At 42.6% G+C, this 23,734-nt stretch overlaps 1 protein-coding gene across 1 annotated transcript in view; it reads left to right on the top strand.

The window, feature by feature from the left end:
* LOC119168750 (uncharacterized) overlaps positions 1-23,516 on the top strand; it is a 288,336-nt gene extending 264,820 nt beyond the window's left edge. Inside the window, exons 19-22 of the mRNA XM_037420141.2 lie at positions 3,064-3,126; positions 4,690-4,800; positions 21,846-21,910; positions 23,329-23,516. Of these exons, the coding sequence (XP_037276038.2) occupies positions 3,064-3,126; positions 4,690-4,800; positions 21,846-21,910; positions 23,329-23,500 (411 nt within the window). The 3' untranslated portion in view covers positions 23,501-23,516. The remainder of the gene's footprint in view (positions 1-3,063; positions 3,127-4,689; positions 4,801-21,845; positions 21,911-23,328) is intronic.
* The last annotated feature ends 218 nt before the right edge of the window (positions 23,517-23,734 follow it).

Below are 23,734 nucleotides of genomic sequence, written 5' to 3'. Positions count from 1 at the left end.
TCGAAATATTTTTACGTACTGCTCTGTAAATCAATATCCAATAGTGAAGTTCCACATGATTATGTAACTGAGATAGTACAACCAATACATAAAAAAGGATACAAGAACCATTGTATCATAGAGTTTCTCAAAAAGCACAATTTCCTAACTAGACATGAGCGTAGACATAGAAAAGGCTTCTCAACCTGCACTCAGCTAGTTGACAACCATACTTGATTTTGCCAAATTCAATAACCACAGAAAAAAATGAATTTTTATAGACTTGGTCAAAGCCTTTGATAAATTTTCGCACAGAAAATATTTTTTTAAATATTGAAAATACTTCGACACAAAATGTCAGTGCCTGGCTTTTTTTACCTAACTAAACGACAGCAATTTCTTTTTGAGAATTGTTTGTTAATGCGTAACGGTAGACTCCGGTGTTCCTCAGGGCTCAGTTCTACGGTGTATAACATTTATTTTCTTTATTGGCATTGTTTAACAAAAATCTGCTAAATGAAAACTCAACGCAGATGACAGTACGCCTATCTGATAAGGTCTGTGAAATCAGGAATTCAAAAAAATTGCTATCCGGTGTGAGAAATGGACAGTTCTCATTAGCTTGATTAAACTGTATTCATGCGAATTGCTCAAAAGGAATGCTCTTTGCTCTTCACATACAATGCTTAGAACAGTTTTTTTGTCGAAAGTGGCACATAAGCCATAACCACAAATGCAACTAAGTCGTGCTCACAAGCTGTCCACACCTTCTGCACGCCTTTTAGCGTAAACACAAATTTATTTACCAATATTAGATAACGCCACTAATATCTGAGATCCTTTAACTAAGACTAATGATAACAAATTATGAAAAGTGCGAAAAGTAGCAGTGCGTTTTAATTATTGTAAGTTTTCAAGCACTTCTGTTATGGACTTCTTATTCAGAGCTGAAATTTCACCATTACCATTAGCATAGCGCAAATCAAGGCTGAAGTTCTTGCATCAACCAACTATCGGCCAATATGAAGTAAACATAGCCGATATTTTTTTTTTCTTCTGGCTACTCTACCAAGCAAAGACACAATTTCACATGAAGTCCTTTTCTTACACGTAATAATTGCATTAGGTATTCATTTCTTGCTCGCTTCATATTCGAGTAGAATATACTAAGTAGATTGTTTCAACACCCTGATGCATGGTTTGCATTGGAATTAGAAAGCGCCCTGACCAAGTGCTTCATATTGTGTATATTTATTCAGTTATTCTTTTTATCGTATATTCTTGTATCTTCCTGCGCATGGAAGTTTGTATAGGTACCCTGTACCACCCTGCTAAAATCACCGAATGGTAATAGAACCATGTACAAATAAAAGAAATAAAATAAAATATGACACCTAATTATTGTTCGAATTCTTCATTTTAAAACAGTTACTGGCTGTTTTACTGGGCAATATTGGCATCCAGAACACAGGACGCAGGAAAAAACGAGGTGAAAAAACTTATCCCGGGTTCATCATGCCTTCTTAACGAGTCTCATAAACTATGTAGCCTCTGCCTTGAATTGGACCAAAACAAAAACAAATCAGTTAAACACATTCATGTATAAGAACATCAAAAAGTACTAGGGTTACCAGTAACCAAAGGCTGTGACAGATTAAGCCAACTCGGTATGCACAACTACATTGATGATCTCATAAAAGCACATATCAGAGCACAGGGGGTCGGGCTCTCTTCAACTAGGGCAGGGAGACGCGTACTAGACGTGGCTGACATGGCTACAAAAATGGGTAATGAACGCTAAATCACGTTATCTACGAAGTTCAGGGAGCCCTTTGTGGTCAGACCGTTCCCTCTAAATATGCTCTCGCGATCAATGCAGGGAGGCGGAAAGCCCGAGCACGAGCAATAATACAGAAGGCCGTAGACAATCGTGATTCGACTGTCTTTGTCGACGCCACTAAGTAAGGCAAGTTTTGCACATTCGCGCTGGCAGCCATTGATGGTAACGGGGAATTACGCACTCCTGCCTGAGTGAGGTTGCTACAAGCGCTAACGAAGAACATGTCGCCGTAGGTCTGTTCGTGATCAACCCCTCCCGCACCAACGTTTTGACATCCCGAGAGACTACCTTCATTCTGTAAAAAGGGACAAACACTGGCACTCGCTTCATCTCTTTGTTTTGTGGGCACGGATGTTCTTTGAACCATGCCTAACCTCGGCGAGCTTGCGCATCACCAAGCGCGAGATCGCACGCACCACGGCGGCATGAAGGCCTTATGAGGGGGCGAATTGAATCAAGCTTCACGATACGCTCCTTACTTTCAACGAAATCACCTCCCACTAGCAGCTTAATAGGAGGGAGTATTCTGTTCCTCACCCGAACTTCTCAGGCAGACGAACTTAGAATGTATCAGACAGGCTCACGGTCTTCTGGGAGATTTCAGTCGTATCTGAACAGAAATTATTTCAAAATGTCTGGGCTGCAATTTTACCTACTGTTTCTTAGCACACGTGCTTTTGCGATTCCAAGCACTAATGACCCTCTATCCAGGTAAGCTGACTGGGAAATGGCCCCGACTTGAAATTGGCCAGTGATTTTCGCTGGTCCCAAATAACGGTTCAAGCAATAACTCTTCAGGATGTAATAAGTGTTTTAGTCTGTCTGTCTGTCTGTCTGTCTGTCTGTCTGTCTGTCTGTCTGTCTGTCTGTCTGTCTGTCTATGTTTCTGTCTGTCTGTCTGTCTGTCTGTCTGTCTGTCTGTCTCACGGAGTAATTAACTGTGTATTGATCGATATATGAGATTTAGGGAATGTTCCTATGACCTTGTTCTTAGCACGGCTTGCATACATCCTGCAGTTTGAATTCTTCCATCCACAAAGTTGTGTGCATTTTCACGACATGAATCACTCTTTTGAGCATTTTTTATGAACGAGATAGCTCCCTCCGTACGTATCACGCAGTAAAAATAGAGTATCAGGTACATTCTTTCATCGTACTAACAATGCAGCAGTGAGCACAAGCGTAATATTAGGTACTATGTAAAGAAATGTCATCATGGAACATGTTTTTTTTTCTTTTTACAGTACGGAACAGACCGAATGTGGGACCTCTTCTATGAGAAATCTGGCGTGCAGTTGGCTTACCAAGTGAGCACAAGTTTTGTTTTTGATGCTTCCTGATATAAAATGCGAAATTATTACTCAGACTCATGTCAGTGAGGGATATTTTAAAGATTGAGTTTGTAGCAGTTCTTCAGCTCGTATACAAGTCGTAAATTCGTCTTTTGCTGATTGTACGGGTGCACATACCTTTTTTATAATGGACAACGGCGAGTACTGTATTTTTTTATAGGTGTAGTCGCAAATATTTAGAAAAAAAACACACCCGTGAGGTCTCCTCGTTGAGTTGAACATACACTGCTACTGTTAGATTATTTTTATGTTCCCCAAATGAGTTGTAGTAATTCTTCATGAGCCGATCTTAAAAAGCTTATGGGCTTTTACCAACAAAAGTGAAATAAATGGCAGGAGGGAACGTATCGGTAGTTATTTTTCACCGTATTAAGAAATACACCGCAGAAATTTTCTTTACGAAATCAAAAAAGAAATAAATAAAGAATTACAAGAGATCAAACAATATGCAAGGTATTTGTTTCCATCACGTAGGGCAAATGCTGCAGTGTGCTTCAGCACGGGTCAACTCGTACGCATTGTTCGTGACTACCTAGTATGTTAAGTGGAAGAGGGAACAATGGACGAGCATGGTCAGATTAACTATACTGCCTCTTTCAGTCCGTCAACTGTTGTAATTATGTCACGTGCATTACCTATCAAAAAGGTTACGAACCGCCAAAAGAGAGGTGCCTGCATGATAAAGAACAACTGTGGTAATTTATATGTCCAAGATGTTATCAGGAATAAATGGACCTGTAATGCATGAACGCTAAATGTAATGAGTAATAAAACTGACGAAAAGGAATGTGTCGGTGAAGGGTGCCAGAATTGCGTAACGTGATGTTACTGACCGTGCGGTAGTGTAAACTCCACCGATGAAGGCCACGTTTTTGGCAGGTAGACACCAAGTGAGTAAATGAAGCAGAATAACGGGAAATCGAGAGCTTATGAACAGTGTGATCATTTCAAGGAGTGGCGCAATTATCGTTCAGTAGAATAAGACATTTTCTTGGGCATTTATACTCCTCATTGATAGTCGGCTACCGGTATTGCTACACTAATTCCCACATTAACCCTTTCTTTAAATGAACTTAACATTCTTATGGCTATTCTTAAAGCCATTCACATGGGCCTCCTGCACCAGGCCGCGTTCCTCTGTTAGTTGCAATGAAGAAACGACTCCCCTTACCTATTCGGACGTGATAGAATGCAACAAAATAGGTGTCTGTAGCGTGCTGTGCCCACGGCCCGTATTTATTTCATTATTATGTGATGTTAGTGTTGTGACCAGCCTGTATTTTTCATATAATACAAATGGATGTGCTCAACATTGTGCATGGCAGTTAAACGAATATATCAAAAGGTAATGTTAACTTCTGAGCTAACAGAACAGGTCTCCATAACGAAAATGGCAAGATTGTGTCATCAGTGACTCATCACTCCCTTGTATAAAGTAATGCTTCACAGAGTGAGTGGCACTACGATATTCATACATCCACAAAATTCTTTACTACTATTGTTTGCCTCCTCCTTTAGGTGTGGAGGCTGCTATACAATCATGTCACCGTCAACAAAGACATGCAGCTCAGGCTCGCCTACATCAAGTTTTTCAGCGAGGAGATGATATTCTTTGTCACCGCTGCCAACGTAAGCGAAGTTTCTGAAGGAGCTTGCATTTTCTACTACATAGGCTCAAGGGAAATGTGTGAATTGGTGGTGATGATGTATGCATTATAGAAAGTTGCCACTGAAACGTTTGACCTGTAAAAATGTAACCATCAGCCATCAAGCAAAGTCTTATTCCCTCCCTCCTCCCACTATCACCTCTATCCTACTGCGCGCACCAGAAAATCCCCTTAAGTAGTGTTCTGCTAAGCTCTTTAAAGCGCAGGTGGATTGTTTGCTTTAAATTTTGAAGTTTAATGCAAAAATTATAATAAAACGTCACAAATAACACAATGCACACATGAAAGAAAATTTACTGACAAAGTTCTCAGGAGGTGTACTGAAGCCTGACACCCTTAGAGATTTTAGAAATGCTTTCCGCAGCATAGTCCGTTTTAGTGTTCTGGTGCTCTCTTTTGTTGAGCGAAATTTCGGAAGGATGATCACCGTTCTGCAGCCTGTGGTGTGAGTGGCCACACATTCCGTCTACTGCAATTGCACAACGTTCTCTTGGCTCTCGATAAGCATGAAGACCAATCGCAGAATATTCACCTGATGTGCCACTGATTGGCGGCAATGGGAACGGCGCTCCGGCGGCGTGAATGCGGAGATTTGACTTTTTCAATTTTTAGGCCATCGCCAAAACAGCACCAATTTTGTTATCCATCGCTTGCCTCGCGGGGCGTTCCACAACTACTAGCGTTACGTTCAAACATTTTGTCATATAATCAGATGTCATTTGTGCTCTAGAGCGATAGTTTACTGCCAGGAATGGTTCAACTTACGCATGTAATCTTTGCCTAAGATGGCCAAGAATATCCGTAACACAAGTCACACGAGCAGCTAACATCTTTCAGCGACCATCTGTGCCTGAGCTAAGATGGCGAATGTCCTGTCAAGCAAGTTGAAGAAACTTACGCTGCCTCACAAGCGAAGTACCACATGCTTTTTGTCTTATTCGAAAGGTTAGCGTCGTGCCAACATCAGTTGAAAGAAAAATTGGACTCCACTCCCAATTGTGGTAAGGTGGACATAAGTTGACATAACCTTTGCCGACAAACTAAAATTGATAGCTTCATTGACGGAACGGTTATTGCAGGCAACTAGTGTAGACTGAGCAATTTTAATGTAAATTCAAACTTTTTCAACGAAATATTGGCTCCGAATAAACACCAGCAGTGATTTGTTTGTTACAGTTAACACCCCTAGGATTACAGATACACTCCTGCAGTGTGCTGCTCGTGAGCCACAAACCTACTTTCAATCCACCAGTGCTCCCTAATCGGGTGTGCGGGCTCTATCAGTGATGATCAGACGGCGCGTACTGTAGAGTTCCTCACGCTCAGGAAATGTACTGGCGCTTTTCCTGTTTCATTTGGCACCAATATATCGGCTTAGTAAAGAGAAGAAACAAAAGAAAACTCTATCTCACCATTCTTGTTGTGCCCTTGGTGGCTATCGCGATTTTTTACCGTGCTACGACAACGTTTTATTTCAAGCACAATTCATAACGACTTTTGATATGAAAGGTTTGAATTTATCTACGTCGGTGTAAATAAACTGCTTCTATTCATCATCGCAAGACGATAGTAAGGTGGGCTAGTTGGTAGTCATATTCGTTCAGAGAATTGGGAGCACGGGAACACACACAAGAAAGAAAGAAGCAGCACAGCAGTTGCGTTGTTGAGCGCTCGTGCTGTGATGCTCTTCTTTGTCTCTTCCGTGTGTTCCAACGCTCTCATGTTCATTGAACGAATATGTTCAGCATACAATGAGGCAGTATGCGTCGCATTATCAACGTACGAATTAACATATGTCTTCAACAAAAAAACTCCGAACAACATACCATTGTTTTATATCGCCGTCGGGCACCTTCTCCTGACACGTGCTCTCAACGCTTTTATTTCTTGTTGAAGTTTCAAGTTCTTAAGACGGGCTTACACAGGCACTGCTCATAACTTGTATTTAATCAATTTTTTTTGCCTCAAACTACCGTAACAATCATGCAATTTATTTGAAGTATATCGCACATTGTTGCTCGGCCTCTCGAAGCTCCTAAGAACGGCATAGAACTGAAGGGGGCAGGATTCACAACCAAACACACGCAGTGTGCGGTATACATACATTCCGCTATAATGCAGACTAAGAAGTCAAAGCTCTAATGATGAAGTCGGGGACAAAAATAGGCTCCAAAATCATAAGGAGTGCGTTACAGCCCCTAAAAAGTCGGGGAAAATATCCTCGTCATAGACACAGGGGTGAGACATTGGTGGCTAGCAGATGAACCCAGGAGGAATCGACAAAGAATGTGCGCCTGACGGCAACATCAGTTGAATTTTTTAGGCATTTCGCTTCGATATTCAGTGCAAATTGCTTTATGAACTTCACGTAGCGAGCACGTGCGTGAAGAGTAGCACCCGGGTCCTTTTCATGACGTCACAAGCGAGAGGCGAGTAGGAGTTTTGCCAATTACTATGATTTTGAGAATATAGTTCACGCGCAAATACTCGAAGTTTTTATTGAAGAAGGCATCGATCTATATCCCGAATTACTCAGCCTGTCCACAACAAAACACCTTTTGCATGAAGTCCGTCTTGCCCGCCAAGTATAATGGGAAAGTCATATATCTAGTTCTACGTGATGTCTTGCAGTGCTAAATTTAATTTACATCATGCAGCAGCAAGTGCTTAGAGCATGGGAGAAGCAGTCGCCCTCAGTGTGGGCTGGCCTGGATTTCTGAATTGCAAAGGCGTCGAATTCAAATGAGGCTCACTCGTGACGGGTCCATATAATGATGGACAAGTTAATAAGTGGTTTTTCGATAATCGCTTCAAGCGAAAATTTGACGATAAAATGTTTAGTTAGTGATGTTTTTTTTTTATTTGGTAGCTTTAGTCATGAAAATTCGCGCGAACTAGAGTGAACCCGGCATTTGCAAAATAGCAGTCTGATAGATGGGAACTATGACAAGGCCAGCGTCGATTTTGAAATAAATCAATTGGCCATTGCTAACGCTTTTATGTTTATTACTGAGTGGTGTGCGACTTTTCTGTTCATCTCAATTTATATACACGTGTGTGTTCTAGGCCAAATGCGCGTGGGCGTTCACGAATTCCTACATATGCGAACAACAAAACATTGGCTCCGCGAGCACTGGATATCTATTGAACAATTATTTGGCAAACAGTGTCTGTTCAAAAGGCCGGGAAACCACGTGAAATAACCACTAAACACTCCAAATACGAAACAACACGAGATGGTTTAAAGGGGCCCTCTAACGATTGAAAACATCGGTACCAACTGCGTAACTTTTAGCTCGCCAGAACTACTGCGAGAAGAAATGACGCCGGAAGGCTGCCGCCATTTGATTGGATAATTGTGACGTTGATTGTGATCACGGCATTGCATCAACATAGGAATTACTATTGGATTTAGTTTTCCATTAGCATAATTTTTCACTCAGAACGACACAGAATAAAGCTCTCCGATTTTTACAGCTTAAAAACTGCAAAGCTAGTCAAAGATAGTGTGTGATTCTTGATAGAAAGGAAAAAGGCACTGATTTCTGTCTGCCCATTGGCTACACGGCTAAGTGCTTTGCAGGGATTGGGTGGAGGAGGGATAAAAAGAATAGATGGAATATATATGAAGAGATAGAGAAGGCCAAGCGACGGAAAATAGGAGATAGGAAAGTGGGAATCTGGTCGAAGCAGTCCAAGAGCGGGGCATGACAATGCGAGAGTTAAATGACCTCAGGAGTGCGCGGAGGGCGAACCAGTTGGCGGAAGCTACGTTGTCGTCCGTGATAGCAAAGGCACGTTTGTCTAGCTTGAAATCCTCCGAGCGAGTCCGTCATGTGCTGGAGATAGGCACTGTTTGGAGGAAACGCGCCGGAGACGCTCCGGGCTCTGTTATTCGAAGAAACTAAAAGAAATAAATTGTAAGAGCGTTGAGATATATACGTCATTGCAAAAAGAAAGATCATTCAAGCTGTAGCATTCGCGAGCTGACTCGTTTCGCACGTGTCGTTCCCTCTTGAAGTACCACATTGTTTCTTACTATCGTAACGGCGTCCTAAATAAGCTGGACGTAACAGGCAATATGTCATGCGAGCTGCCTGTACAGGAGTGCTTTTAGTTTATTTTAGTGGGCAGCCTTCTGACGTCAGAGGGCGAGGGAAACACGATAAGGTGAACTCGCGAAAATTGAGTTGAGGGTAAGCATTCATTTCAATGTATTTTCAAATCTCTGCGCAGAATAACGTGGCACTGCGTGGCCTTGTAGGGCCACGCGCGGCCCTGTATTCTAGCTTCGGCCCTGTTAACTAGCATTCGTTTCCTATGGGTTTAGTTTGGGACCGAAAAACCAACAAGAAATTGCATACCAGTATCCTCGGCTATATTACCCACTGCGTCGGCAACGTTTCGAATAGTCTAACGAATATTTCCTCGAATCACAGCACGAACGCTTAGCGTCGTCATCATGTGTTGTGGGAAGTCGTCCAGGCATTGGAGCATCAACGATCGACATTCTACCGTGTTCAAATCGCTTGAACTACTCGCAGTATCGTGTACGTCTCATGTAGTCTTCCCCGTAAGCTTGGTTAAGCAACTTAAATGTTCCTTTTGAAAGTACTTGCGAGGTTCTAGCAGAAAATCTCAAACACATGTTGTTCTTCCAGCTCTTATTGTCAGTGTGGTACTGATACGAACAATAGCTTGTTCATGTGCTCCTTTTAGCGGCTGTAGCTAACGAACAAAGGTCAGTGCGAATTGTGGCAATGGCAATTCCTTGTTTAACGTTGCCGCTAGGTAGCCGCAGCACACTTCCTGTAGTGGTGGACGCCCTATTGTAAAAAGTTCAGTATCTTTTTGAACGCGCCTTGTATACTCGATCTCAGAATTACCTTTCACCACTACTCAATCTACAAACAGTTGAATCTACGAAGAGTAAACGTGGAGATTGTGTCTATGCACAATATATATTATAGTTCCGCATGCTTTCTCTTGCGTGACGGGCTACAGTGATACCTGATGGTATGTTACGCTCTCTGCGCATGCACATCACATACTTTGAATTATTAGAATTAATAAACACCTAAAGCGCAACAAGAACCGTAAATGCGATGACCGACAGCAACAATGCAGCCGTCATGGAACTCAGACAGTCCTCTGCGACCCAAACTCGCGCTTTTTTACTGCCTCTCATCACGCACAGCAAGTATTGGTTTAATCAGTTTGTTATGGTGATCCTGCTAAAAATAATAATGTAGTGGCAAGTCTAACAAACCTATGGGATATCCTTGTTTTGAATGCTAAAAAATAAGTAGTATATAACCCACGGCATTGCCCCCTTAATGTCTACTGAGTGGTGTACAGTTATTTACACTGCTTACTGGGCCTAAATTGTATGTTTTATTGAGTTGTGAGTTTGGTTCTTTCTTTGTTATTTTGCTTTGCTGCATCGGGCCTAGTCTAAAGCTGGGAAAACCGAGGTCTGTGCGCGTTCTCCTGGTGGTGGTCTGTTGTTTCCAGTCATGTGAAATGCATAGTAGAGCATATCTAGAAGTCGTGTACTGCACAGGTCAGGGGTTGTTCATAATCATCATCACCTTCTCCGTAATCAGCGTTAAGGTAATCGTCATAGAGCACAGTGGGTACTTTGCACCGCCTATGCTGCGACAGAGAGAAGAGATTGTGCGGTCTGGAACACGCTTGTTGTTCGTCAGTAGCATTGTCATCGGTGAACCTTGCTAGACCCTAAAGAACTTTACTCCAAAGTAGTTTCATGTCAACTGAGTAGATGGCGCCACAATATTAGCGCTTTTGATGCGTTCACTACGTTAAACATTCTTAATGTCCTGACAGCACCAATATTTCTTGTTGCGCTAAAAAAGGCAACACAGTCAACTACGTTGACTAAGTATCTGGTGCTAAAAGTAACACCCCTAATTTTTCGGACAATGCAAGGTTTCTAGCACTAAATTGATCTAATTTCAGCAAAATGGAGATCCTTGAAAACGTCCCTATGAAAAGACACTACCGAATCACTGGTGAAGACGAGGAAAACGATAAAGATTCACTGGACAGATAGAGGCTACTCTCAGCAATAACCAATAATTCCTTGATAGCATCTAACTGCAGTGCCATCAGAAGCATGTCACAAGCATATCCGAGCATCACAATATCCAAAAAGCAGAGAAAACCAAGCGAAGCAACAGAGAGATAGAACATTTTAACAGGAACAAAAAAAACTTCTAACATTTAATGATTTAGGAAACGTTCATTCTGTTTAATTGTTCAAAAGAAAGAAACTAGTAAAGTCTCTAGAGAAATGAACCTAACGCATCTGCAAAGTTTGTTAGGTGCTTTAGTGGAGCGGCAGTCCACCTGAGTAAATCAGTGACTATGGTGCTTGGCTGCTGAAGCGAAAGTTGCTGGTTCAATCAGGGTCGTGCTGGTCACACTTTAATGAAAACGTGCTAGTTAAAAAACACCAGATGATCAGCATTTTCGGAGTCCTTCACTATGACGTCCCTCATAATGGTATGGAGATTTTCGGACGACACATGAATGACACATTATCTGCCTGCTGGCACCAGAACTACACGTTGATCGGTGAAAAGGAAACGTTGCTGGACCAAAGTCGCAGATAAAAAAGCACGCCATTTCGTCTGCAGTTACTCCATTAGCCAAGCGCATTGCTTAAGACATTTCCTTATGTGACGCCAATAACATGGCTCGAACGGGCCGTCATGTCAACGCGAAACTCAGAGAATAGAACAGCGTTAAAGAAAAAAGGACATGCTCCACACGGGCAAAGCTTTCAGCTTACTTTATCACTAAGCTGCAAATATTCAGACTTATATAGTTTTTTATATTTAAAAATATTTTTCATTTATATTTGGCCATGACGTTAAATACACAGTTTTGTTTCTTTTTTAGGCATGTTTTGTTGGATGTGTTTCATTTGCTTTCTGCATATGCATTGTTGTGCTCAATACAAACTCAGCTGTTAACCTAGCAGCACTTCTTTCTGTTCTTGTGTCTTCGCGCATGCGCACTGTTGGAAGACGTCTCATCTTAATCGATATTCTTCAAAATAGCTTCCTACTAATTTCTGAGGGCACACTTTCACCCTTAATAATAATGCTACAAGGTAAATACGTGATATATTCGGTGATGAATAAGAGGAGTACACAGACTGTATGTGTCCACATCATCTGATAGTTTCGGAAGTTTCACTATTGAAATACAAGCAGTGTTTCTTGAAAGACGCATTACAATGATACTTGGTACATTACGCTCCCAGGCTGCTAAATAAAGTATCAGGGTAGAAAGGTGGGCTAGATAGAGGTTGATAATTGTTCAGTGGACTGGAAGCGTGGGGAAGCAAGCACAAAAAGCAAAGAGACACATAGAACTCATGCTGCGCAACTTTTTGCCTCTTGCGTGTATCTCCTCACGCTCCCAGTCCGCTGAATGATAAGATATTGTTGCGTGGCTTCACTGACACCTGTGTATAGTGGAACATACCCAAACTGTGTCTAGTGGTAAGTTGCAGTTTACTGTGTGGTACTGTGGCTTGCGACTGTAATGAGCAACGTGACCTGCATGACGACATCGGAAGCAGATCGGCTTGTTTTCTGCTGTACGCCATTCGGATGGGTTTCTGGAACGAGGGGAGTATGAATGGTGTTGTGTTGGTTCTACGGAGACTATGGAGGCATCAGTATTGTTCATGGCGCAAACAGTGCAACACAGACCCACATTGGTAAGTTCACGTTGGATGGTGGCCTGGATCAAGGACACAATGGGCACCGGTAATCAGTCAAAGGTAGTTTATTCCCAGCCGGGCACTCGGCCTCAAGTTGGCGTCGGACTATGTGTGTCACATCCTCAGTTGTGGACGACGAGCAGTCCCTTTGCAAGACGGCGTGGCAGCGGTGTTGGCCAGACGATGGAATTGCTGCGGAATATGCCGACTCTTCGCTTGCTCTAGGAGGCGACACTCCTTAATTACGACGGCGACACTGTCGCGTTGGTAAAGACAAACAGGCTGAACGCGTCATCGGCAATACCCTTTCAACTCTGCTAGATCTTCGTTATATGTAAAGTTTAGTTAGGTTGACGCCTGAGTGCGTATGGCTAATTGCTTATAGGCAGCAAGCTGTTGATTATATGGGTTACCAAAAAGGTCACGGAGCTTCTGGTTGAACATTCCCAAGCTTGTAACCTCGTATTCATGCGTCTCGGACCCGATACGAGGAATTTTATTGAGGCCCAATATGACATTCGCCTACATGACGGTATAGTCCCAGTCATGTTGCTTGCTTACGCACTTCTACATGCTGAGCCACTCATCCACATCGGTGTTGCCCTCCAGAAAAGATACCGGGATTAAGGGGTTACGTTTCCGTGACGTACCGAGTGGTTGTCGTGGATGTGGCCGACGTAGTCAGCGAAGGCGCATCTCCAACTGAAGCCATAGTAGTAGAGGGCAGGAGGCGTCCACTACGGAGCTTCGTCGTCAAAGAAAACTACTCCGCAGCACTCCGAAAAATGTTGCATCACGTAAACACTGCCAGTCGCAAGCCACCATACCACAGAGGCGGCTTCTTCAACTTCCCACTAGACACCTTTTTGGGTATGTTCCACTATACACTGATAATATTAGTGCAGCCACTCAACAATAGTGCCACGTGCTAGTGGTAGTCGAGGCTGAGAAGGAAGAAGTTGTGGGCTGCTGAGGTTCGAAGTAAACAACCAGTCGCTACGACTCGACTCCTTTTGTCCTTTGCTCTCGCGACAAGCTGGTAGAGGGGCTGAGTGCGCTGAGGTCCTAAGCCTGCTGATCCTGGACCGGAAACAACCGACGCCACTACACCAGGTTCTGCTGAAGTCAACCGAAGCAGCCGTCGCCTCCAAGGTCTACCACCCCAATACAGTCCCCTGGCAAATTCATTGAAGAATATCTTCTCCACAACCGCAACCAAGTCTGAGCATGTCGATGACCCATGTGCTGCCGTACCGTACGTCGCCAACACGCCTCACGCGTCTAACCCTTTCTACGGTGATCTTGGTGAATATGTGGAAGACTGGTTTGACCACTTCGAACGGGTGGCTACCGTCAATGACTGGGACAATCATCGTAAGTTGACATCTCCCTTTATGATGCGACAAGAGTGTAATTTCAAAAACCACGAGGCTTGGTGCAAAAGTTGCCGGAGTTTCAACGCCTACTTCATGAGGCCTTCAGCGACCCCGAGCGGAAAGAAAGAGCTGAGCAGGCACCGTCTACACGATTTAAAATGCCGAACGAGAGTGTCGAGATGTTTGTTGAAGAGATGTCACGACTGTTCCGATGAGCCGATGCGCATAGGCCACAGGCCAACAAAGTACGACCAAGAAAGTACGGCGTAAAGAACAGCTATTCGTGGGCCTCGTGCGTAACCTGCCAACAATGGTGTCAGAGTTCGTCCGTGAGGCGACAATTATGGAGCACCTGCTTCGGCGCTCAGTATCTCAGTACGAGCGACAGACTGCCCTCTCCGGTGCGTGCACGAGTGTTGAAGATTGGGCAAGTTGGTTCGTCGTACTTGAACTGGTATAGCGCATTACGGGGAAGAAGAAACGGCCGAGCAGACCGACACAAGAGGGCAGAGCACTAACTTCCAACTGAGCTTTATTGTCAAACTGCATCAAATATGTAGACTGGCGCAAGCATACAAAAACACCCTAACGCTACGACAAGATTACACATAACATCGCACCGTCACATATCACAGATTCATAGACGGTTTTCTTGATTAAGGAAGGCCACATCATGTTCAGATAAAACCAAAGAAGGGGCGCTAATACACGTGCTGCCAGCTCTTGCTATACAATGCGCTTCTCTAATTTCCCGAGTTAAATGTGACGGGTGCTTTTTTATCACTTCGCATTGATCAAACATGGGGGAACATCCACAATCGAGGCAGTGAATTCTAATGTGGCCCTGTATTGCTTTGTGAACATTATAATGGTGTTCTTTTCGCCTTTCTATAAAGCAGCGCCCCGTTTGGCCGATATACCTCTTATCACATGAGAGTGGAATCGAGTAAACAACCCCCGCTTCACACGGCGCAAACCGAGTTTTGTGCTTGGTTGAGCAAACAGTGGTACGTGATTTGAGAGGATTGAGTGCTTTGCAAAGCCGCTGTAACTTGTCCGGTGCTGAAAACATCATTTTGACACTGCTTTTCTCCCCTATCTTTTTTAGCCGGTGGGAAATGTCATGCACGTAGGGTAAAACTACGGGTCTTTTTTGGTCGTTAGATTCCGGCTGAGTCTCTGAGTTGCAGCCTCTCTTTATCGGTTTTGATAGGTTTTCAGCTATAGATGCCAGTAGGATATCTGGGTACCCAGCACTCAAAAGCCTTTCAACTTGAGCTGCAAAGCTGCGCTGCATGACATGATGACATGATTTCCTAAGAGGATTGATGAGACAAATATTTCTGATGCTTCGCTTCACTAACTTGGAATGGGAAGAGTCATAGGGTAAAAGAGGTTTTCCAGTTCTAGGTTCAAATAGCCAGCACTTTCTGTCGATATAAAGGATTTGTATTACTCTTTGTCGAATGAGAAGTTGTTACAGTGTGTTGACAATGCCATCGACTCATTTGGTGCTGTAGCCTTCCAGAATCTCACGGGTGTCCATAACAGCTTGGAGCTTCTGTCTTTTTTTATATCAAGTGAACTTTTGTATCTTTTAATTATTGTAAAAACATACAGAATAGTGGTGTCTGCATCGGGTCATGCCTCGCCCCAATCCTTAGTGACATATACCTTGCATGTCATGACCGTTTGCTGATGATCATGCTTGACCAAAATATTGTCACCAAAATATGTCGTTACGTAGACGACAGTTACGTAGCAACTTCAGTTGTTATAATGGAGCTAGGCAAGGTGCTTGCAACCACTGAGCTAGGCAAGGTGCTCATCTTTCGTTTTGCTACCCAATTCTTACCAACCAGTTATATTGGGTATGAATTTTCTTCAAGAGAATAGAGTGGCCATTATTCTGTGAGATGTGTTCGTAACCTTTGCTAACTGTGTTCATACCGATTTGGTTGACGCGGAGGAACATCGGTGTGGGGCGTTACGCGTTGTCGACGACTGTGAAACGTTGCCGCTTCGTAGCAGCGTCTTCATGCTTGTTGAATGCCACCCGCCGAACAAGGGGGCACAGGCATCACCGAAGGTAACGTCGTCTTACTTCTCGATTGAGAGGTCGCCATAGCTCATGGTATCGTAGAGCTCCGAAATGCGCAGACTGCGATCTTAGTGATCAACTTCAGTAGTGAATGCAAGCATTTGTCAAGGCACACCACCATAGTCCACAGGGAAACCCTCGACGATCTGAGCATGTGGACTTCGATTACGACGCCCTCTACAGATCAAAGGTGTGATGTAGCCTTCACGAACCACATGAGCGTTAGTCAACAGAAGGCACAACTCAAGTGGCAAAGACTACTCAGCTTGCTGTCATCTTTGAGCGACTGTTTTGCCACTACATCGAGGGTACAGCAGACTCCGCTAACCCCACAGTGAATTATCACTGAGCCAACCGTCCAACCGGTGCGTCAACACGCTTACCGCGTATCGCAGTAGGAACAGGATGCTATTTGTCAGCAAGTCAAACAAATGCTCGATGACAACGTCATACGACCTTCAGCTGGTCTGTGGGCGTCACCTGTTGTACTAGTTAAGAAGAAAGATTTGCCGCTCCAAGTTTGTGTAAATTACCGTAAGTTGAACTCCATTACGAAGACAGACGTTTATTCCCTTCCCAGTATCGACTACTTTTTAATCACCTGTGACATGTCCCCTACATTTTCTCGATGGATCTACGTAGCGTAAACTGGCAGAATGAAGTTGACGAACGAGACCGGGAAAAAACGGTGTTTATAACCCCTGGCGGCTTTTACGAATTCAAGGTTCTTCCTTTTGGTTTTTTTCCGCTCCAGCTACGTTTCAACGAATGATGATACAGTGTTAGCTGACCTGAAGTGGCATTCGCGTTTAGTGTACTTGGACGACGTAGTTGTTTATTCTACGACGTTTGAAGAGCACATCAAGCGCTGCAGGATGTACTTCATGCCATTCGTCTTGCTGGCCTATCCCTGAAGACGGAAAAGTGTCACTTTGGATACGAGAAGCTAAAATTTTTGGACCATATTGTGAGCAGTAGAGGTGTGCGTCTTGACCCCGAAAAGGCCAAGGCAGTTGCTCTGTTCCCGATGCCGAAGACGAAGCCAGATTTGCGCCGATTCTTAGGCGTTTGTGTGTATTACCACCGTTTTGTACCAAATTATACCAAAATCGCAGAACATTTGCAACAACTGATCAAGGATGACGTCGCCTTTTTCTGGGGATCGACACATTCTGACGCTTTCCGTGAGCTACAGCAGCTACTTCAAAAACTATCGATCTTTGGTCACTTTGACGCAGAAGCAGATACCGCAGTGCACACTGATGCTAGCAACCATGGTCTCGGAGCCATCCTCGCGCAGTTTCAAGGCGGTGCCGAACGTGATATCGCCTATGCAAGCCGCTCGTTGTCTTCTGCCGGGAAGAACTATTCAAGAGCTGAAAAATAATGCCTGGCCGTTAGATTGGCCATTAAAAAGTTCCGCCCATATTTTTACGGACGGCCTTTCCGAATATTAGGTGATCACCACTCTCTGTGCTGGTTGGCGAATCTCAAGAATCGGCTTTCATTTTTGTTTCAAACAATCGTATCAAGCTGAAGAACTTTTTTTTCGTAGGGAGAGGGTAATGCCATGCGCTAGTGGCAGTCGAGGCTGAGGGGGAAGAAGTTGTGGGGTGCTCAGGTTCGCTGCGTCTCGCCGCCTTTTGGTGTTTCCTCTCGCGACGATATAGAACAACGCGGTCTCGTATTTGGTGAGAACCTTTTTGCCTACGGTGAAACCATTTCGTTCGTGTTCCAGTTGGAGTGCCCTATAAAAACCAGAAAGTCACTTGCATAAGCTAGGTCAACAGCAGTAATCGTACAACGAGGGCCGCTATTGGTAAACCAACTGCTTCGTGTCCTATCTCATGCTAGGCTTCACTTCCTAAACAAAACCTGTGTGCAATAATTGTACACAGCGTCTATGTGGGCGTAGAGGCCACGTGCGTGTGGTAAAGCACCAATTCCGTACGAATCCAAGGGCAAGGAAACGTAGTAAAACAAATAGTTTACTACGTTTTCTTGCCCTTGGCACGTTTTATTACGTTTCCTTGCTTGGTTATCGCATTACGGGTAAAATTTGAAGTTTTCAATACTTATCTTCAGATTTCTGCTGTTTAGGTAGTATTGCTTCCGCTAATTTGATTCTTGATTGTTATTGTATTTATATGTAGCGTAAATGACTTACATGTATTCTTTCTTTGATTCTTTGCATGAAAAGCTTTTCAATATTTATGTCATCTCTCCTTTGTCGATTACCGGCCCAAGTCCTTCAAGCCACCGTCTGGCTTTGACAGGCCTAGCTGTTATTTCTTTCGTACAACTCTAGATGACAGTAAAGATTATTATCATGATTATTATCATTGTTTTATATTATTATTATTATTATTATTATTATTATTATTATTATTATTATTATTATTATTATTATTATTATTATTATTATTATTATAAATTGTGGTCATTTATATGAAGTGTACCCAACCAACTTTACACTATCTCCGATCAGGCTGAAAACATTAGGCAAGTATACATGCACCTAAAAAGTAGTTACTGTTACGTTATGTTTCCCCAAAAAATGTTTTGTTGCTTTCAAGGTGCTTCAAACTTTGTACGCCCGAAGGGAAGTGTGTCACGCCAAACAATTCGTATTAGGTCTGGACATAAGTCCGTTGACATGTGTGGCGAGGGCATCGGTGAACATTCATAAACTAAAGATCGATTATGTAACCACTAACACTTAATCATAACCAGGTGTTTTCGTTTTTCCTTCTTATGAGTTGTTTTCTAAAAAAACGTCAGTTGTTATACTGGAATTTTCCGTGTTCTCTTCCATCTTGTCCATTTTGTCACTCGTTTCAGCAGTACCACTGTATTTAACGTCAAAAAGAGAGGCAACAGTGCTTTATTTACGGAACCGTATCTTCTTTCTTGGACCAGCAAAGGGCAGTTCATATGTAACTACTTCTTAGTCCAGGGCGTATTGCTGAATTGTGTGCAGCTTCTGAAAATTAATACACATGGTCTTATAATAACATACGTTTCAACGATAGGCCGATGAATGATCAATTACCGCTGGTGGGCATGATGAAAGGTGCTCTATGTGTACATGCTGGATAGGGTTTGCTATTTTGTCCATACATTACAATTAGTTGGCCATTTTTGGTTATTATTTAAACGTTTATACCATATTTTATGGTCGTATAAAACCATAAAATTTTGCACCCTATAGGGTGCAAAATATTGAAAGCACGTCACCATTAGCAGAAGGGCTCAAGCTGAAACGTTCTCAGCACTTCGCACCATTAGGAGGAGGAATAAAATGTTCAAACCCCTCCAGAAATGGTGACTAAAGTATCATTTATTGGCACAATGTTCAATCATCTCTCACGTTTCTAGAATACAGAATGTCATAATTCACACCTGTGGTTAGTGATCCCATGTCGGCCTCTACCTCTAAAATCCTTAAACAGCCTAGACGAAAGACCTTTTAAATATGCCAGTAATTTTTACAATTACCATATTTAAAAATCACCAAAAGCCAAACACAATGCCTCATTTCTGTATTGCAGGCCATCTACTGTATTATAATTTTGCCGCGACGGACTAAGTGGTTAAATATTACCACGGAGTAGTGACGTTGACGAAGGTGCCACACTTCACGTTGAAGATAAAAATGTTTATTTGGGCAAAACTTGTGGCCATGCAAAACGAAAATCAGATTACAGCAAAACTTACACTTGCACCACTAGCGGCAAACTGAGCATCCGTCGATCAACTGACAAGCGGCGAAGCGTGTCGCCCTTTATACACTTGCTATCAGACATTCTAGCGTTATCGCTGGCGGTGACGTAGGTTCCAGAATAATCTGAAAGCTTCACAAAGTGGGCGTAATTTTAGGAAAACAATCTTCTAAAGACTCCAAGCTTCTCTAACACTGTAGGCGTGGTTAGCGCTGATCATAGTGTGAGGGGGTGATAACCAAAACTCGAGGAAAGGAACGTGGCAATATAACCTGCCATTTAATGGTCCTATGGGGAAGGTACGGATCTGTAAAGCAAGCACTACTGCCTGTTTTAGACGTTCAGTACAGCAGTATTACAGCAGATTTACAAGCAACAAGAAGTTTTGCGACACGCTTTATTCACTGCCGAAATGCCCCCGCTGGAACCTCGCGCTGACGTGCTATGCAGTGATTATGAAGCAAAGGTGGGCTTCGTACTGCCTTGTGGCTGTTCAGTTAGAAATTATTTTTCCCTTAAAGATAATTCTACACTATTGAAACGTTCTGCCTATTTTACTGACAAAATAGGCTATCCAATATTATGAAAAACATATTTTTGCTTTGACCACTGCAATGCAATAATTAAGCCACAGTATGAGTCACAACGCCGTTGATTCTAACGGTTTCACAATATTTTGGCGATTTGTGCTTCTTATAAAAAGAGCTAGACACGTTTTATATTTAAATTTCCGCTAAAGCAAAAAGAAAGAAAATGAAAGCACAAATGAATAAAGCATCATAGTCATGAAAGAGTAACGACACGAGATAGATGAAAAGATTTTTCCCTAATAATTACTAATACGAGTATTATTATATAATATTTGGCGTAACACTGTTTCGCATGGGTACCCAAAATATCAAGTGCCCTCAGGGAACACAACAATTTTTTGCAAAATATAATGCCTCACAACTACTACTGCCATTCGCATATACCTGCATGACTTTTTTTCAGCATGATCAAATATGGTCGAAAACTGACAGGTTACAACTGATATGGGATAACTTAATAATAATAATAATAATAATAATAATAATAATAATAATAATAATAATAATAATAATAATAATAATAATAATAATAATATCATTATTAAATTATTATTATTATTACCATTATTATTATTATTATTATTATTATTATTATTATTATTATTATTATTATTATTATTATTATTATTATTATTATTATTATTATTATTATTATTATTATTATTATTATTATTATTATTATTTGTTGTTGTTGTTGTTGTTGTTGTTGTTGTTGTTGTTGTTGTTGTTGTGGAGTGCGCGCAACTGCCAATCTTTTGAATCTTTAACATGCTAGCGTTAAACAGTTTGTTTCGCGAAATTTCTGCTGTGGTTGTCAGCTAAAAATAATCGTCTTATGCACGATGGGAAAATCCAGAAGGATGCAAATGAAATAACTAAAAAAATGGTTCAGAATAGGGCTAAACTAGGATTGTTTCGGTTCGAGAGGGAAAAACCTGAGTCGTTTCCATGGCAAGCGGGTGTTCTACCACATAGCCATGCGTCTACTTGCGAATACAGTGAAATGAACTTCTGGTTAGAAATACAGTGAAAGTAGCTTTCACGCTTCACAAACACACGCGTCCTGTGTACATGTTTTACAATGCAGCATGAAATATTGCAGTAATAATGCGTGGTACAAGCGCCCGTTGCCAGCGCGCGTCAGAACTCTGATTATCGAAATTGATTCGAGACGTAAATCCGGCCACCCACCACAAAAGGCAGACATGCGACTGTGCCTACTCCCTTAAGGCCATGTAGTCGTGAGTAGGAAGTTCGGAAAGCTTTCATGCAGTAAGTGTTTCATGTACGCACTAGTACCATATTATCACTGTCGCGTTCAACTATTAAACTTGAAGCTTCAGGGCCCCTTATTTCTTGTACTTCTTTCTGTTAGGTTCGACTGCGAAGTCAAAATTACTTCCGGTCAATGTTTTTCGCGATTTTACTAATGAAGCTTTCTTTACAATTGTCTAACTTCCAGGGCCACTGTTACGCCGCTAACCCCCGGTTGGCCAGCAAAAAAGAACTAGAGCTCGCTCCAAAACGGTAAGTTTACTACCAATGCTTATCAGGTACATAACCTACGAACCTATATCTACTGCTCAAACAACAAAAAAGGCACGCAACCGCGGCAAAAATGTAATCTCGGGGTTCATGTTGTCCCCTCACGATCTTCCAGTACTCACCCTAGGTTATTTTGCAGAAAGAGAAATTGAGGGTATAAAACTACAGATTCGCGATACGAGAACAGAAGTTATCGCAAACTTATAGCCAAGAGTTCTGTTTCATACTAGGCATATCTTTCTGATTGAAAGCTTTGCGCGATATTCAATATCATCAATGACATACTTTTTACTTCAAAGTCTATACAGCAGCACAACCTTCTACATCATTTAGCTCCCCGCCGTGCTGGGGCTTCTTGTTTATTCGAAGCCCACCACCTATTTAGACTTCGACTGGCCACGGAAGACGGACCGTGAAACAAATGGAGCGGAATTCATTCAAGGAAAATATTGCTTAAACCGCTGAGACTGCTAATTAAAGCACACTGTCATAAACAAAGAAACTTAGTCGCGTATTTGGCAAAATCAACTTACCTGAGCTGAGTTTTGTTGATATTTTGGCTGGAGAGCATGACAAATGCGACCTGTGAAAGCTATATGTCGGTTGTAGTACTCGTGAAACGAGGGGCGTCCATAACGACAAACAATTGTAACGGAGTCCATGCTGGCCTCACGTTGAGTGACACACAATCGGGCGCTATATGTTCTACAAATACCCCCACTTGTTGCTTTTGCCGAGGCTGTGACACCATGCCGGAGAAAAAAAAAATAGCGAGCACATCCTAACTGTACGGTGAATGGACACCATGTAGGAGTACTGAAACAGTGAAAGCTATGCAGTTAGAAGATGTGACCACTCCCGTTATTGTGTAAGAGTGCGTCTAATCAACTGGACAACGGTGTACCAGCAAATGCAAAAAAAAACATGAAGGATAAAAATTGTCCTGATCTCTCTAAAGGAAATCGTGAGCATCTCTAGCACAGGGAATACACGGCCTAGTGATTTCATAGGCGTAAACATTGACGAGACAAGGTTTTGTACCATAGCCATTTATTTAAACATACATCCGGCAATGAACGTTCAAGAGTAAGGCGCGCGGTTCACTCCACGTATATGTATGTACGAATGAGCGAATGGAAGAGTGGGTTGCAGGGAAGAAAGAGAGCGAATGGCAACAGGAGTGGCGAAGCATTGCATCTACCCTGTTCTACTTTCTTTTGACACAAGTGAAGGCTCCGCAAAGCTCCCGCGATGCGAGCGCCCTCACACGCCAGAGCGCGCCACTCCTAACCACTCACTCTCTGGATATATATCAAGTTCACATATATGTCAACTAGGCAACCTTAAAGAGCGCAAAAAATATGTGAACCTTTCTCCATCTTTTTTCTCTGCCTTCGTAGGGTCAATTCACTGTTGCAAAGCAAACTGCTGGGCCAAAGCATGCTGTGTGCTCCAGAGCGAGAACTCTACAAGCCGGTGTGCGGGGGTCTCTTCGCAGAACTACAGCGCGTAGATGAAGCGTTGTGGACCGTGGAAAGTTGGCGCCAGGCAAAGAAAGTCCTCAGTGATTAAAAAAATTTTTGAAACACTTGTTTTGTATTGTCAATGTGTGTAAAAGGGAACATCGACCCCTACGTATTACCATGTCATCACTACTATCGTCTAACCACTGCTTGAACCTTACTTAACCGTTAATTACGGTTACTCGCTGATTTGGCACCTTAAGTACTATGGTGCTCAAAAGCCTGGAGACCGAGTAAAATTTTAGGTGAATGGTTGGATAGCATACATCTGCGCAGTTCGAGT

The sequence above is a fragment of the Rhipicephalus microplus genome, chromosome 3, assembly GCF_043290135.1.
Source record: "Rhipicephalus microplus isolate Deutch F79 chromosome 3, USDA_Rmic, whole genome shotgun sequence".
Taxonomy (NCBI): Eukaryota; Metazoa; Arthropoda; class Arachnida; order Ixodida; family Ixodidae; genus Rhipicephalus; species Rhipicephalus microplus.
Note: the sequence above shows the minus strand (reverse complement) of the source record. Positions and strands in the feature narration are given on the sequence as shown.